At 35.4% G+C, this 15,780-nt stretch overlaps 1 protein-coding gene across 1 annotated transcript in view; it reads right to left on the bottom strand.

Moving 5' to 3' along the window:
• Positions 1 to 15,115, bottom strand: part of LOC148675883 (NALCN channel auxiliary factor 1-like) — a 172,439-nt gene extending 157,324 nt beyond the window's left edge. The window contains exon 1 of the mRNA XM_088597255.1: positions 13,602 to 15,115. Coding sequence (XP_088453381.1) covers positions 13,602 to 14,330 — 729 coding nt within the window. The 5' untranslated portion in view covers positions 14,331 to 15,115. The remainder of the gene's footprint in view (positions 1 to 13,601) is intronic.
• Between the last annotated feature and the right edge of the window lie 665 nt (positions 15,116 to 15,780).

Genomic DNA, 15,780 nt, shown 5'->3' with positions numbered 1-15,780 from the left:
GCACCAACTTACTAAGAAAAAGTGTCCACATTTGCTAATAACAATATGTTTATCTTTGCTTTGGAAAGAAAATTGAATGTATGTGTGTGGGTACACTTTTTGAGTACTGTCTGGGCTGGCGAAGTAGTTTCTAGTCACAGTAACCTTTGTTGTATTCTTATGGATCTGCTCCAAGGGTCATGAGAGAAGCCTGAAACAGCAAAACATTATTGATTTTGAAATGCAGATTAAGGACAAGGTGGATGACTATAACCTTTTTACTATACAGCAGAAGACTAAAACAATACCACCATACCACCCCCAGAAAGAACAAGGTGCTATTTCTACTACTGACATCAGGGCATAAAATAATGATTACGGTACAGTAAGTGTTCTCAGATATACAGTAAGTAATACTCAAAAGGTACATCCCAGTCACCTAAGAGATTTTGATGCCTAACAGGTAGAAATCAGAGATTTTCACATTAACATATTCATAATTGTTAGTGGAGGCATCATTCTCGAATCATATTGAGAAGGAAGGTTAAAATAATCCAGAGTTGGCAGAGATTCCATTTAAATGCAACCAAGCAACTAGTTTATAAAACCTGTTACTGTACATCTAGGAACACAAGAGTATCCCGTTTTTCGTGAACTTTTTATCTAAATTTGATATCTTCCATAGGTTTTGTATTGATGAACTGGTAGAAAATTATTATCTTAGTCCCATCCTGGCACTCATGAAAAAGAAAACAGAGAGGCTTAAAAATATATAGAGAACCCTAGTAAACTGAGTTTATAAGGAGGGTGCTCCTTCCACAGAACCCAGAACTCTGTATTACTTACCTGAAACATTCTTCTACATATAAAGAAAAAAGGAGGAGACAAGACTAAGAGAAAAGAGGAAAAGTAAAAAGGAGGAAACGTGGATGCCAAGCCCACAGCCAGAGAGAAGCACAAGCTAGGTCTCCATAGAATATTCCACAGAGGGTCTTACTAGGTCCTTAATTCTCTAGAAGTAAAGTCAGTGAAGCAAGAGACATGCTGTCAGGGCAGCAGTGATGAGCTACCACGTCAGGCACTCTCGTAGGAGTAGAAGGGCAGGGCTGGGTGATATGGTAGGATCCAATTGAATGACTTTTATTATGTTCTCACCAGAGGGACAGTGACAAAAACACTCCCCAAGAGCTAATGAATGCATTTCACTTGAAAGAGAACATTTCTTCAGCTGAGCACACCTCAGGGCACTACACTTCCAAATCTGTGCAGACTTTACACTGAATAAAATCAGGCGTGACTTTCAATTTTTTATAAAGCAACCACTTGAAACAATTTAAACCTAAAATAGGAAGTCACAGTTTGTTTGCCTAGCAGCTGAGTTATTAAAATTTTCAAGTGTTTCTGTTATTCCCAACAGCTGGATAACAGGGTTCTATATGTTGTCTGTTTTCTATTTCCACTTCACATAGACAAACAGGATTTATATTTTTAAAAATATTTTATTCTTATAAACAATGATAATGGGAGTGATTTAATCTGATTGTTAAGATTAAATAAAACACAACCTCCTTTTGCACAATGCATAGTTTTTACAGCTGAATTGTGAAGCTCATGTAACATATTACTAAATAATACTGCAAGCAAACTACTGTATTTCCCAATTGCTGCTTATCACTTAATTGAAAAAAAACATATACTAATACCTGGGAAAGGTAGATACTTTTCACCAAGAAATATGAATTGCGGACAAAAATATACAATATGTTTGTATAAATAATAAAAATAATAGTAAAAGTCTCTTTCTGTTTAGGCAGCACCTGCATTAAATAATTGAAATCATTTGCTAACTCAAGCAGCTAAACTTTCAAAAAGATGTCTCTATAGAAAAGCAGCTTGTCTGACATAATGAAAATATATTGCATAAACCATTACATAATGAGCGAATAAATATTTTATTTGACATGCTTATGTTGACTGCCTCCTATACATTGACACTTTCCAATCTTTCCCTTTCGAAATGCTGTTGGGGCGGAGCGGTGGCTCTGTGGCTAAGGATCTGTGCCAGAGGCTGGAAAGTTGCCGGCTCAAATCCTGCAGCTGGAAGAGGAATCCTACTCCCTTGGGCCCCTGAGCAAGGCCCTTAACCCCAACTGCTCCAGGGGTGCCGTACAATGGCACACTCTGCACTCTGACCCCAGACTCTCTCCCTGTCTGTGTGTCTCATGGAGAGCAAGCTGGGGTATGTGAAAAGATAATTCCTAATGGAAGAAATTGTAAAGGGTTAATAAAGTGATGTTAAATTCTGCCTATAGAGAAGTATTCTAATTAACTTATAATTCATTCTTCTTAGTATACAGTACAGTACCTGTATGTTAATAAACCAAGGCTAAGCACTAATACATGACATTAGTCACACTAGTTGCACCAAAACCCTACGACTAAAACCAAAACCTCTAACATAATGTACTTGAAAATTAAGTCGACAAAAGAATGCACGTCACATAAGAAGCTTTCTCTAAAAGTGAATTGTGAGAATGTAATTTAGTTTCATTTGTAGGAAAAGCAAAGTCTACGAAGCAATGAGAAACCATGTGAGTGTGGGTGAGGAGCTATGTGTCTCATTTTTTTTGCTGCTACTTTAATAACAACAGTAATCTTTTTATCAGAATATAATGTATGGTCAACAATTGCACAGCAGGATGTATTTACAATTCTAAAAGGCTTATTTGCACAACAGACAAATGAGAGGGTACCAACCGATTTTGTCTCATTATACATGTGTGGAACTAGGCTGCTGCACAAACACAGGAGAGAAAGCTATCTATTCGTGGCTCATTGAGGCCATCCTATGATATTTTTTATTCATTATTTCATGATCACAAGATTTTATCTCAGTATTTTAGGAGAATGTTATCTAGTTTAATATTCAACAACACAGAATTCACAGACATGAAAGGACTGTCATTTAAAGTGTGTTTGAGGAGTACATCTCGGTACCAGTTTTCCACAACTTAATCAATTAATAGGATCCTTTTTTATTGGGTCTAATACATAGTAGTATGTTATGTATCATAAAATACATGCTGTAATTTGATATAGACCAGTAAAATATTTTGTAAAGTAATAATATTATTATGTAGTTCAAGTAGGTAGCTGTGTCATGCGTAGGCTGCAAAGGAACAAGTAAAGGTTTATTCCATGCTGAAAAGAGAAGAAAAGAAACACAGTGTTTTGGCTGTGGAGTCTTCTCTTTTCAGCATGAAATACTTTACTTGTTCCTTTGCATAATATTATTATGTATAATATTGTAATGCACTAAGAAGATTTACTGAAACACCAATATATAAGTATAGTATGGTACACATTTTTTTTTGTTTACAACATATAGTACAGAATTGGGTGGCATGGTGGTGTAGTGGTTAGCATTTAGTGTTTAGCGTTTAGCATTGCTGCCTTGCAGTACTGGGGCCCTGGGTTCAAATCCTGGGCTACTACTGTGTATGTGTGGAATTTGTGTGTTCTCCCAAACAGGAAAGAATATGAAAGGATAGTTCCACATTAACTATCAAAAATGAGTAAGCTGTTACAGCTCTGCACTTTAACAAAGCAAAATCCTAAAGGAAAAAGCTTATCGATTACCATTATTATATACAGTAGTATTGCAGAAAAGATTTAATGAACTGTGAAGGGTGTGGTGATTATCCTTTACCATCATTTGGTAGTGGAAGACTTTCATGTTTTGCATAAATTCTGTGATTGTGAAATATCTGTACATGTTTTAAGTAATCTGGAGTTATACATTGTTTCTAAACCCACAGGTGTTTTTTTTTACTGAATAAGAAAGAAGCAAAACATCTGTATTGTGACAACAGCATACTTATTATTACAATTGGTGGTATCAATAACACATCAATAACACAATGTCACATTGGACTTCATTAAATCATATCTAGCAAGAATGTTAGTTTTCCTAAATTCATATTTGTCTGCACTCTAGCTTATTTATCTTCTATATTGTAATTGTTTCTTAATCTTTACATTACTATACCCTTTATGACAGCACCGTACTAAAATTGAACTACTGTAGATTTAATTTACAATATGTCCTAAAAAATGATTTTCCTGTTTGTCACTGTATCTCTGCGATTACAGTCTCACAGGTTAATCACTGTTAGTGTTATCTCCTCTGGTGGCTGATTCTAGGTTGTATTCCATTTATACTTCATACCTATGCTTAATAAATAACTAGTATTTAGCTCCCAACCTTTTAAAAAGATACAGTAAATATGTTTTTCCCATGCAACACTGCTAGTTTGAACAACTGACACACAAGAAAAGTCAATGCCTCTGATAGCTGGAGATAGCCATCAAGACAATCCAACCCTTGATTCTTTTGAAATAAATACATTACTCTTTATAATATGTGTCTTGTTGACTCTGTTTGTATTAGAAAGTTATTTTTCACTTCTTCAGAAACCAAGAAGATGATTTAATTGGGAAATCGACACATACTCCAGAGATACAGTAGAATCAAACAGTCCTTGTTGTGAAAATGCACAAGGAAAGGTTGAGTCTCGGTGAAATTTAAATTTTAGTCCACAATAGAAAAAGAGACATACATTTTATGGTTGTTAAAGAACAGGTAAAGGTGTATTCCATGCTGAAAGGAAAAGAAAATATACATTTAGGCCTTTTTCAGGAGTATAATAGTGTTACATTTGCAGTCTTGAAAGAATCACAAACAAATAATAGTTTTATCTGTTACTCTTGAAGGTAGAATAATGTTAGGATTTCATCACAGTAAATCTTTTATATCTTAGCAAAGTAGTGCCCACGGAACAGCTACTCTCTCTGCCTAAAGGATGCAGAAAAATAAATCAGCTTCTGTGTCTACGATGACTAGGATATCTATTTCTCTAAAAATGAGATAAACCAGCCGGTCTTCTTTCAACAAAAGCCATGATAAATATGATAACTAAGCGTTTTTAAGCTTTCCATGACATATTACAGACATGACAGAAGCCTACTGTAACCTACAGTATATCCAAAAGGTAACAGTAATATTAAAGTTCTAATCAGGAAGAGGAGAAAATGCTAGGACTGATTCTTCAGATTTACCTCTCTGACACATACCAGCTCCTGTGAAGTAGACACATTGAGACCAAACAGTGATCATATTTGCTGTTCTCTTGTCCTACAGGACTCTATTTTTTGTTCAGGTAAGAAAAGTTGGCCATACATAAAAATAGGAATAGGCAAGCTGGAAATGTGGGAGTACAGAGTGAATTAGTGTTGCAATATCAAGATAACACAGTTAAAAAAAACTTTGCATTAGATCGGGCTTTATGTGCCTATACTGTGTAATGGTGGGCTACGTCTGATTATGCTGTGCAAAATATCTTGCTTTATTTTACTCCATTTTCATTGTTAGTATTTATTTTTATTAAAAGTAAGCTTGTAGAGATTTTGAAATATAAAGATAAGAAGGGAAATGAGGGAAAGGAATATGCAGTAACATACAGTGACTCGTGAGTTTGATTTGTTGCACTATCTTTGCTGCACGGCTCACAAACACTTTAGCAGAAAAGATGTCCCAAACTTTGCAATACTTCTCAGAAGGCTACACCATCAATGTCCTTCAATCTAAAATGGTTCACTATGTGTACAAGAAGAGAAATTAAAACATTTTCACTATCAAATCATCTGATGTACTTTCAGTTCAAATTTGTGGACAACATAATAACATAACTCAAACAAGTTTGATCATCTTCACTGTTCAATCTTTTGAAACCGTTTTGTTTTTTTTGTGTATTTTTACCATAAATTATTTTGAACAGTATTTCTTAATTTTCTGCATTATTGTACTACCTAGTTGTATTTTATTCAACCAGCAATATGCCTAGATTTAATGCTTTGAAGCAAACATCCTGTTTTGCTGACTCTCCAGTTGGTTATACAATAAAAATCATTTTCAACCCCTATTTTAAAGTTTTTTCTATTGCTCCTAACTTGTAGGAAACACCTGATGCAAATGCAATTTGACTATTTTGAAATAGCAATAATGTGTAACTGACTTGGATTGTCTTCACATCCTCCACCTCCCCAACAGCTACCTTGTTTTATTAATGATGAGGTAACATTTTGAGTCAGCATCTCTCTCCATCACCCAGCAGCATGAAAACTCTAAATGCTGACAGGCGTGATAGCTACGGCAGCATAGCTAAACAGAATGACTTCTTTTTACTTCTGAAGTTAAAGATGGCCACTGAATAATTAGCTGTAACTTTACTTGCAGTATGTACTGTATACTCATAAATCCACTCTAGATGTAGGCCAAGCTGTTGAAAGCCTGTCTGTATCTGGTGTAAATGAACTGATGAGACACGATGATGAGGATGACGATCCATTTTTAGTAGCTGTAGAAAGAAATTATAAAATGAATAATAAAAGGACTTAGGCAATACTTTTCTAACTAGTAAGGTTTCATTGCTGAAAAAGAACTCTGGATACAACCCCTTCTCATTCCATGAATATTTAAACTACCTGTCTGCGAGTTTAAAAATATATTGTTTTTCCACACACAGCCAGTCAATATCTTGCCCTTCCAAAGTTCTCCTGCCAACAACAAACTATCCTTTCTTTAGAAGCAATCCAATTCAGTGGTATAATGGCTGGTTAAAAAAGGATTTTAAATAAAATATCTGAATTATAATGTTCATCTTTTAAAATGGAGAATGATTAAACTGACATTCAACAAATCAGACATAAAGTGGTGTGCTTATGGAAAGGTCAAACTAACATAAGAATGCATTTGCAATTTAAATTGTGTTAAATGTCTGCCAACTCAAGCCATACACATTTTGATTTAATTACCAAAAGCAATTAATTGATGTTTCATTCTGAAACACTACTGGAAAAACTTCAGTGCAGAACACATTCCCAAATTTGCAGTACTGCTGCACATTATAAAATATGCATTTTTTCTTTGTTTAAGTCACCTATGTATCAACATTGCTGACATCTATTCAAAATGTTACCAACAAACCAACAAAATCTTGGCAAGCAACAGGCACAAGACAGAATACAGCCCCAAGGGTACACCAGACCATCATGGGGCACACATAGACACAAAGCAAAGACATGCACACACCCACACCAGGGCTAATTTTGCCAGAAGCTAATTAATCAACAAGTATCTATTTGAACTGTGGGTGGAAACCAGAGCATTCGGAGGAAACCCACGTGAACATGGAGAGAACATACAAAATCCAGAAGTAAACTCAGGGCCCCAGTGCTCCAAGGCAGCAATACTAACCACTACACTACCATGCCTAAATTTGTTGGAACATTATTTTTTTTCTGAAATTGCTTAGGCCATCATAAGTAAAATATTGTAGAAACTCTTTTTTCCATAATGTTCCCATCTTAAACAAGTGAGAAGCCTGTTTGGAAGACATTACAATTCACTGAAAACAGAAAATGAATCATATATCATAACAGCACAACACACTATACTGTATGAAATCTTATTAGACTTACCTCAAGCTCAAACGGAAGTCAGTAGTAGTCTGATTCAGTAACCACAATAACTTTCATATTATACAGGAATATTTTCCAGAAGTCAAAGAAATCTCCGCATTTTAAAAAAGGCTTTCTGAAAGACATTTGTAGAAAATCATACTCTGAAAATTTACAGGACTGGGAAAGGCTGTGTTCCACATATTCTGTGAGTCTTTTGAGGGAAAGACTACTGTTTATATTTATTACTGGGACTTTGACAGCATCACATGACAAAAAATTAGGTTCAACACATTGCTACTGTACATGTGGAACATGTTATGTTACCTATTTTCAGTTTAGTGTCTCCTGTATGACAGAACTGTACAGTCAGTAATTGAAAATGTGATATTGTGAGGCTCAGGAGACACATGCAGTGGTTAGCATTGCTGCCTTCGCAGTAATGGGGCCCTGGGTTCAATTCTGTACCTGGGGTGCTATTTGTGTGTGCTTTGCTCCAGGTCTCCGGTTTCTTCCCAAAGTCCAAAGACAAACTGTACTAGTAGGTTCATTGGCTTCTTGGAAAATTGGCCATGGTGTGAGTTAGTGACTGTTTGTGTCTGTGCGTGCCCTGCAATGGAGTGGCATCCCATCTAGGGTGTGTTCCACCTTGCACCCATTGCTTGCTGGGATAGACTCTGGCTGCTCCGAGACCCTGTATTGGATAAAGTGATTAGAGAATGGTTGGATGGATGTTATGAAGATGAAGACTGAAACAACAACAACAACAACATAAATCCCAAAACATGGTGAAATGAATAAGAGAGGATTATTGACAGTGGAAGCATGAAATGGTCAAGCTTGTCTTCCTTCACAAAAAACTCCAAACTACTTCTTCCAACTACCAGCACAGAACAAGATCTCACATTTAATCACGGTGTTTCTCCCACTTGCCCAGGCCTAGCCAATTTCCCAATCAAGCATAGCTACAGTAGTTAAACCTAAAACAAGAAGGATTCTTTAATGACGACAACCCAAATACGAACAACATTCACAGATATTCCTGATCATGATATCACAGATGAGAAAACAAAACATAATAATAACAAAATTACAAGACACTTTAATAACATATCCAATTGATGGGACTTTGTGTTAATGTAAAATGTATGTGAGTTTTGATTGTGTTTTCTGCTAATTGTGTCCTCCCTCTATCCACTTGCTTTGTTTGTGGCAATGAACTAGGATTATACATCCAGGTATGTTTTATTTCCACCAGATTGACACATAATGTTCTGTAATTGTCTTTGTGACTTTATTGTCACAAATATAAATTTATATTCTACAGTCTAAATGAATGTTGTGTTTTAACAATTCCCAGGTTTTGCTCTTAAACCTTACATTATCTACTGATGTTCTGATTTATAATATTTACTGTCTGACAAACTTTCTAAATGTTGAAGCAAACAACTGAACGCAGGCCGATCTGATTTTAAAAACCTCTTAATCATTTTACAACAACTTTAGCTTTTTTTGGTTGGGAAATAAATGATGTCTCATGATTTAATTCATTTTTGTACTACATATTTTATTTCAATCTGAACTTAAAAATGAAAAGCAAATGAAAAGCATATCTGTACAATTTCAAATTATAGTGATGCCTTTGGACAAATTGTACATATTAGAAGAACACGATATCAAATAAATGTATGCTTTGGCAGGTTTTAAAGCTCCATGTGAATATCTAGTGAAGGAAGTGATTTAAGACACAGATTACCTTATTTACTGAATGTTGGTACAGTATATGACAGTTTATGGTGAATGTGGCTAAACCCTGTTTTATAAAATTATTTTATGTAAGTGTGCAAAACTATCCCACTAACAAAATGAGATTGTTTTGGCTTTTAATATAAGACTCTAACATATTGTTTGCCGCAATACGAATAAAAAACAATAAAATCTATAGTATTTACAATGTTTCATAAAAAAACAGCAATGTCATGTTACATTTCTAAATTTCCTGTCCTTTTTCCATACTAAGAACTCCCTCTCTCTCCTCCCATTTGCCTGGCATGCCAATATCTTGAAAGCAGACTCTGCCAAGTAATACTACTGACCTCCTGCTTTAGTGTATAGTGCTGAGAAGAAGATGAAGATATATCCCTGGGAAGGAGCTATAGACAGCCGTAAATTGTGCAATATAAAACACTGTATCATGGCTTCCTGATACAAAATTTTACAAATTTGATACAAAATTAAAAAAAAATAAAAAGAAGTCTTAAAAGTCTGTGTGATTTTGTATTTGTTTTATATATAAACACTTTTCTGGGCTTGTGAAATACAGTACATTCTTCTTTATAAATGCACTTCTGCATTGTTTTGCCTTGTGTCCTCTTGTCTGGACTTTGTTAGTTCCTTAGAGGATCTTGATTAGTTGTATAAGGTTCCCTTGTATGTTCTCCATTCAGGACTCAAAAGGCTCAGTTCTTTCAGCCTTTCATTGTCAAACATTTCCTTAAACCCTGATATGCATCTGGTTGCTTTTCTCTAGACTAATTCTTGAGCAGCAACATCTTTTCTGTAAAGATGTGACAAAAATGTACACAGTGTTCTAAATGAGTAGTAGTGTGTACAATTTGAACATAACTTCCCTTAACTTGAAGTGTACACTTTTTATGAGATACTGTAAACTCTAGCATTTTGTTTGCCCTACCCTAATCTTTATTCATTGTTTCCTGTCAGTAAGATATAAACAAGGTCTTAATATAATCAAGTAACCTCTTCTTGGTGAGTGTTTCCCATTTTGTATGTATAATTTATGTTCACCACCTGCATGCAAAACCCTGCATATGTGTACATTAAGCATTATTTTCCAGGTGATTGCCCATTTCTCAACATGATAGGAGCCCATTGCACAAAACCGCATGAAACCTAACTACTTTAATAAGGAAGTAAAGCAACAAGTTTCAAAATTAATGCATGGATCTTGTCATTACTGTGATCCCAACAACATTGAAATATTGTAGTATTAGCTCAATAGGAAATTGAAATAATATAATATACAGCACAGAATTGCACTAGAGCATTATTATATTGAAAAACAACTATTATTGTGACACAATGTCCTGACTATTTGTGGTTGTAATTGCTACCAAGTAATTTTCATGAGAAAAGTAAACCTTAAACTGATGGAAAAACACCCACTGGCCTTTTCTTGAAGGTCAATACATTTTTAATCAATATGTTATTCTGAATCGTTCCAATAGGATAGGCAATTTGATCCCAGGTTAAATAAGGACTTTGGTCTGTTTTTCATAGAAAGTCTCTATTACAGTATTTAATAAAAGAACAATCTATCATTGACTTTTACCTAAAACATTTTTTAATTCACAATTAGGTCAGAATCAAAGTTTCTTTGCGCTTGTCATAATAGTTAGCATGTGCATGTGTTAAACATTAATTAAGGAATGAAATGTTACCACCAGTCCATCTTTCAGTCTCACCTTGTATTTGATGTTGTGATTTATACTGCATAACACTTGTAAACATTTCAATAAACCTTACCTTTATCAAATTAATTCACTGGAAATTATACTCTACCGTTGGTGGGACATCGATCTGTGAGTAAGGATGGCACGGTAGCCTGTTGGTTTGCATTGCTACATCACAACATTTGGGTTCTGAGTTCAATTCTAACCTCCTGTGTGGAGTCTTTATGTTATCTGCTTTCCACCAGGTGCTCTGGTTTCCTTCCTTAGTCCAATTATAAGTCTAGTTTAATTAGCGTCTCTAAACGGTGCCCCACAATGGATTAACATCCTGTTCCAGATGTATCCTGCATGAAACCAATTTTCCACTAAGTAAAGCTCACTGTGACCCTGCATTTGACTACTAAGCAGTTAATGAAAATGGATGAGTTCTTCTTTGTCTCACAACGAAAATTGTTCTAGGCTGGTTTGAATAGGAAAATGAGTTACTTGGGCCAGGACTTCACAGAGTCCTCAAACATTGTGTCTTTGTGTACATGTGACAAAGTTCTAAATAGTTCTTGCACTTTCACTTGTAAACATTTATAAATTAATCCTGAAGCTCTCAATTCAGTCAACCATATATTCAGTAGCCTGTTTTGTTATGTTAATAAATGTCTGTGGATATGTCATCCTTTAGATATTAATAATTAACTGTTTTGAACCAAAGAAAGTGTTGATCTACAGTCAAGCGAATGTATTTCAGCACCAAGGACAGCAACTCATGTCTTCTACAGTATATTGTCCTGGATTCAGTGTTTGCATAAAAGCCTATGCTGTCAGTAAAAACAGTGATATTCGTTCTCCTAGAAATTTAAAAAGTGTCAGTGTTAGTGACAAACGAAGGTGGAGGGAGTATAATGTGAAGGAATAATACAAAGGTTAGCAAATCTGTTTCTGACCAACATTGGTCAGTTCTGAAAAATGCCTTTTTTTAAGAGGTTAAAAAAATAATGCTATACATTGTGAGATATATATTATCTCATTGATAATAAATTAACGATAAGCTACAAGTTAGAGAGCAAACAAAAGTACTTCTAAAAGTACTTCCCCATGTCTTTCTCATATATGACATTGCTGTCTCAAAAACTTGCATAAGCACATTAGAGAATTCTTGGATTTCTGCATATAAAGACAGAATTCAAGACTAATGTACTAGTTACACATTGACGTACAACATACTTTTTAGTACATATTACATTGAGATGCTGTTCAATGACCTAATTTCAAAAATCCTAAATGTAAGTTAGTGGACGTTTTATTTATATAATAAAAATATATGATTTAACCCCAAATTATACTGCATTCAGTACAAATGCGCATGGGTATATTCTACTATATATACAATTTTAATAATGGCCTATTGCTTACAGAAATAATAAAAATATTAAAATAAAACCTACAGGAAGACACTAAAGGACATTTAGTGATTCTAATACTGAACTAGAAAGATAAATTCAAGGGAATCTTAGATTATTGTTACTGTTTCAAAACGGACATATTTTTGTTAAACGTCATCGATGTCTGTTTTTTACGTGTACCTGACTGACTTGTAATAACAGGCCTGTAAAAAAGAACACCCGTTTCAGCACCATTTGACAATCATACCTAATATGCAGTAGTTTAAAGTAAAATCATTATTCAGAATGCACGAGGTACGTAACAATGACTAGGTTTTCTCTGGATTGACAGCTAACAGGACGAAAAAGAAACGAAAAAACCACAGCGAGCGATACACTAAACATTATTATTTACCTTATTGAAATTCTATCGTCATTCCCCCAAAGGCTACTGCAGTACCTATCTGATTGTAACCATCACAAACCACCTGGAGGAGTTATTGTTATACAGCACGGGCTAATAAGAAAGCCATGAACCGCACGCGCTGCTGTTGAATACATTAACTCGCAGAAGCTTTGCTGTTGAATCGTGTGTAGTCAATAGTGCGAGGTACTGAAATCGGCACTACTTTAGTATTTCTTTAACCCACCAACATCTGCACAGGTAAATCGTAACATTGACATACTGGTCTCTTGGTCTGTTGAATATATCGGTGTTTTGTTATTATTTAGAAGTTATCTGTTGTATTTATGCTCTTCAGGAATACTACACTAAAAGTTATTAAACGTTGTGTTAATGTGGTAAAACAGCAGAGGGTTCTCATTAATACGTACAGTATATTAATATGCAGATTTGTTATATCACTGTTGATTTATTTCGCAGTATTTCGTAAAACGAAAGGGAGGATTTACAGTAGATATTAAACATAAATGCTAATAAAAAAAACTACAAATTACAATCATTATCCCACAAAAACCCATATGAAAGATCCATACATCTCAAAGTTTCATACAATTTAAACCGAGATAATCAGAACTGATCCCCAAAACGTTTTAAGAAATGCGAGAAAACCCACCGAATTTCAATATTGAAACACCTGGGGAAAAAAACAGGTGTTCTGTATTCAAAATACTTTTGTCTACTGCAACACATTTATCTGCAACTAAGACATGAGTTGCCATGACGACTAAAAAACCTAATTCACGGTTTTATTATATACAGCTACAAAAAAATAATAATAAACGTGCTTAATCCTACCTTGCAATCTTCCATACACGTTTTCACTGAGTAGCCATCCGATTCAAAGTATTTATGAATCATAACCTCAAACTCTTCATATTTCTCCTGAGCATGCTGGTCATAGCGTTGGTATGCTTGAATGCATTGACTGCATCCAGCTAGATTGCCATCCATAACCACGTCTAGGCTACAATTCAAATTGTCTGGACTCGATAAACCATTAAACAAATCCAAAAGAGAATAAGAATTACAAAAAGAAAGATATAAATCGCTTAAATTCAAAACTGCCGATTCCGACCCCTCGTCCTCGGCGATGCTCCTGCAGACAGGTTCTGCATCTTCAAAAGTAAAGCAGTTTTTTGATAAACTATGCGGATGACAAGTTTCTAGTCGCCACAAAGGTTTGGTAGAATTCCCTATAAAAATAGCATTTTTGTCTTTTCTGAGGCTGTTGTAAGGTGAATGGAGGTTGGATGAAAGTATATGATTTGTAGATGGAAAGTAATCACCCATGTCTGTTAATGCTAACTTGTCCAGCCGCTTCTCTCTGGTCCGTGTCAATTTCGCCTCGGCGCAGAACCATAAGTGATCAGAGAGTAGGACGGTAAAAAACAAGAGAGATGCTAAGGACAGTCGCCATTTCTGGGCCCTTTCGGAATCAGTAAAAGGTTTTTCGTTCTCTCGGGGTGCAAACCAGATATTTAAGCCGTCATCTTGCTGCCGACACATCCAAGCACCCCTGGTCATATTTTGGGAAAGCGCAGCACTGGCCGACTCCACCGTAAAGGTTCCTTTACCACAATATTCATTGACTTGAGGATTTTCCTGTTATTTTCCTCTCATATGTTGGATTTGAAGTGGTCCTGTCTTACCTTAGCGATGATCTGCTATGCCTATCCAATTAGTGCACGCAAATGAATTAAGCCAGGCATTGTCATATAACAGTTATCCATGGCTCTCTTGAGAAAATCCCAGTTCTCTGTGACAACATGCCTCTCTCCTTCCTCTTGACGGTGCTGAGCTTTCTCCCTTTCCGTAGCCCAGCTCTTACAACCGTTTTGCTTTATCCGCCGATCATGAAGATTTGTTTAAAGCAGTTATCGCATTGTTTCAACCAGGTGTTTTTTTTCTTCGTATCTGGGCAGAATGCCTTGGGTCTTGTCTTTTGATAACCACAGTCATCTTGGTCCTGTGTTAAGTTGCCGCCATGTTCGTCTTGAAACACTTTTTGGGGGAGCTGGGTCATTTGCGTCATCTCCAGCTCTGAGATCTCTCCATCCTGGCGCAGTTGCAGGTCTGCTTACAGCCAATTGATACATATTGATACACATGAATAATTATCCCAGCATAATCTGAACATTGTAGTCAACAACAAACATGCTTTGATTTGCGCAACACGGTACCTCTTAACAGGTATGATTTAAAGCAGCCCTCTACTTTCACATTTGCAAGCCAAAAAATATCCGAAAACTTTGTTTTTCAAAATGTTAAAGTAAATGTTAATATCCGGATACATCTTTCAAAACAACAACATCCCAACGTTGTTATTGCTTTGTTACATTACTCAAAAATAGTATTTTTTTTGTAATGTTCTAAAAACAATACTTGTTTCTTCTTTAAAATTAATTTATGATTAAGACGCAGACGATTGCTATTTTGGCACTCGGAATCGGCGATAGTATTTCAGTTCGGATTATGCATAGTTGCATAGTTATGCAATTACGTTATATAGAATAAACTACATTGCAATGATCTAAAGTAACGGAAACAAAAAAAATATATAGGCTATTTCTTAGACTGTTACTCATCTCCACAGCGTCTCATCGATGAATTTGCTGAGAGTTTATTTGTATGCAGCAGACGATCTCTAGCTGTGACGAGAAAAGCTGAGAATGAAGGCTCTTAAATTCTACAGACATATGGAGTTCTGTTTTCTCGGGGTTTTTTTTCATTCCGTTTATTGCAGGAAAGAATACCAAAAAACGTTGTGTGTATAGAATGTGTTCTTCTGTTCTAGTTAATTGTTATATTTGTTGTATTTTACTGCTAGTGATTTAGAAATTGACATGCGTATGATTATTTTCCATTCTTATGCTGATTTTTCCAAGTATACAGTATTTGTATTGGTAGTGGGTTGGGGAAGCCGTCTTCCCAAAACAAAAACACAAGTAACCATGCGTGCAGCTTTAATTCTATT

This window comes from Lepisosteus platostomus, chromosome 2 (genome assembly GCF_059453375.1).
Source record: "Lepisosteus platostomus isolate fLepPlt1 chromosome 2, fLepPlt1.hap1, whole genome shotgun sequence".
Taxonomy (NCBI): Eukaryota; Metazoa; Chordata; class Actinopteri; order Semionotiformes; family Lepisosteidae; genus Lepisosteus; species Lepisosteus platostomus.
The sequence above is the reverse complement of the archived record's forward strand: the minus strand, read 5'-3'. Positions and strand labels throughout refer to the sequence as shown.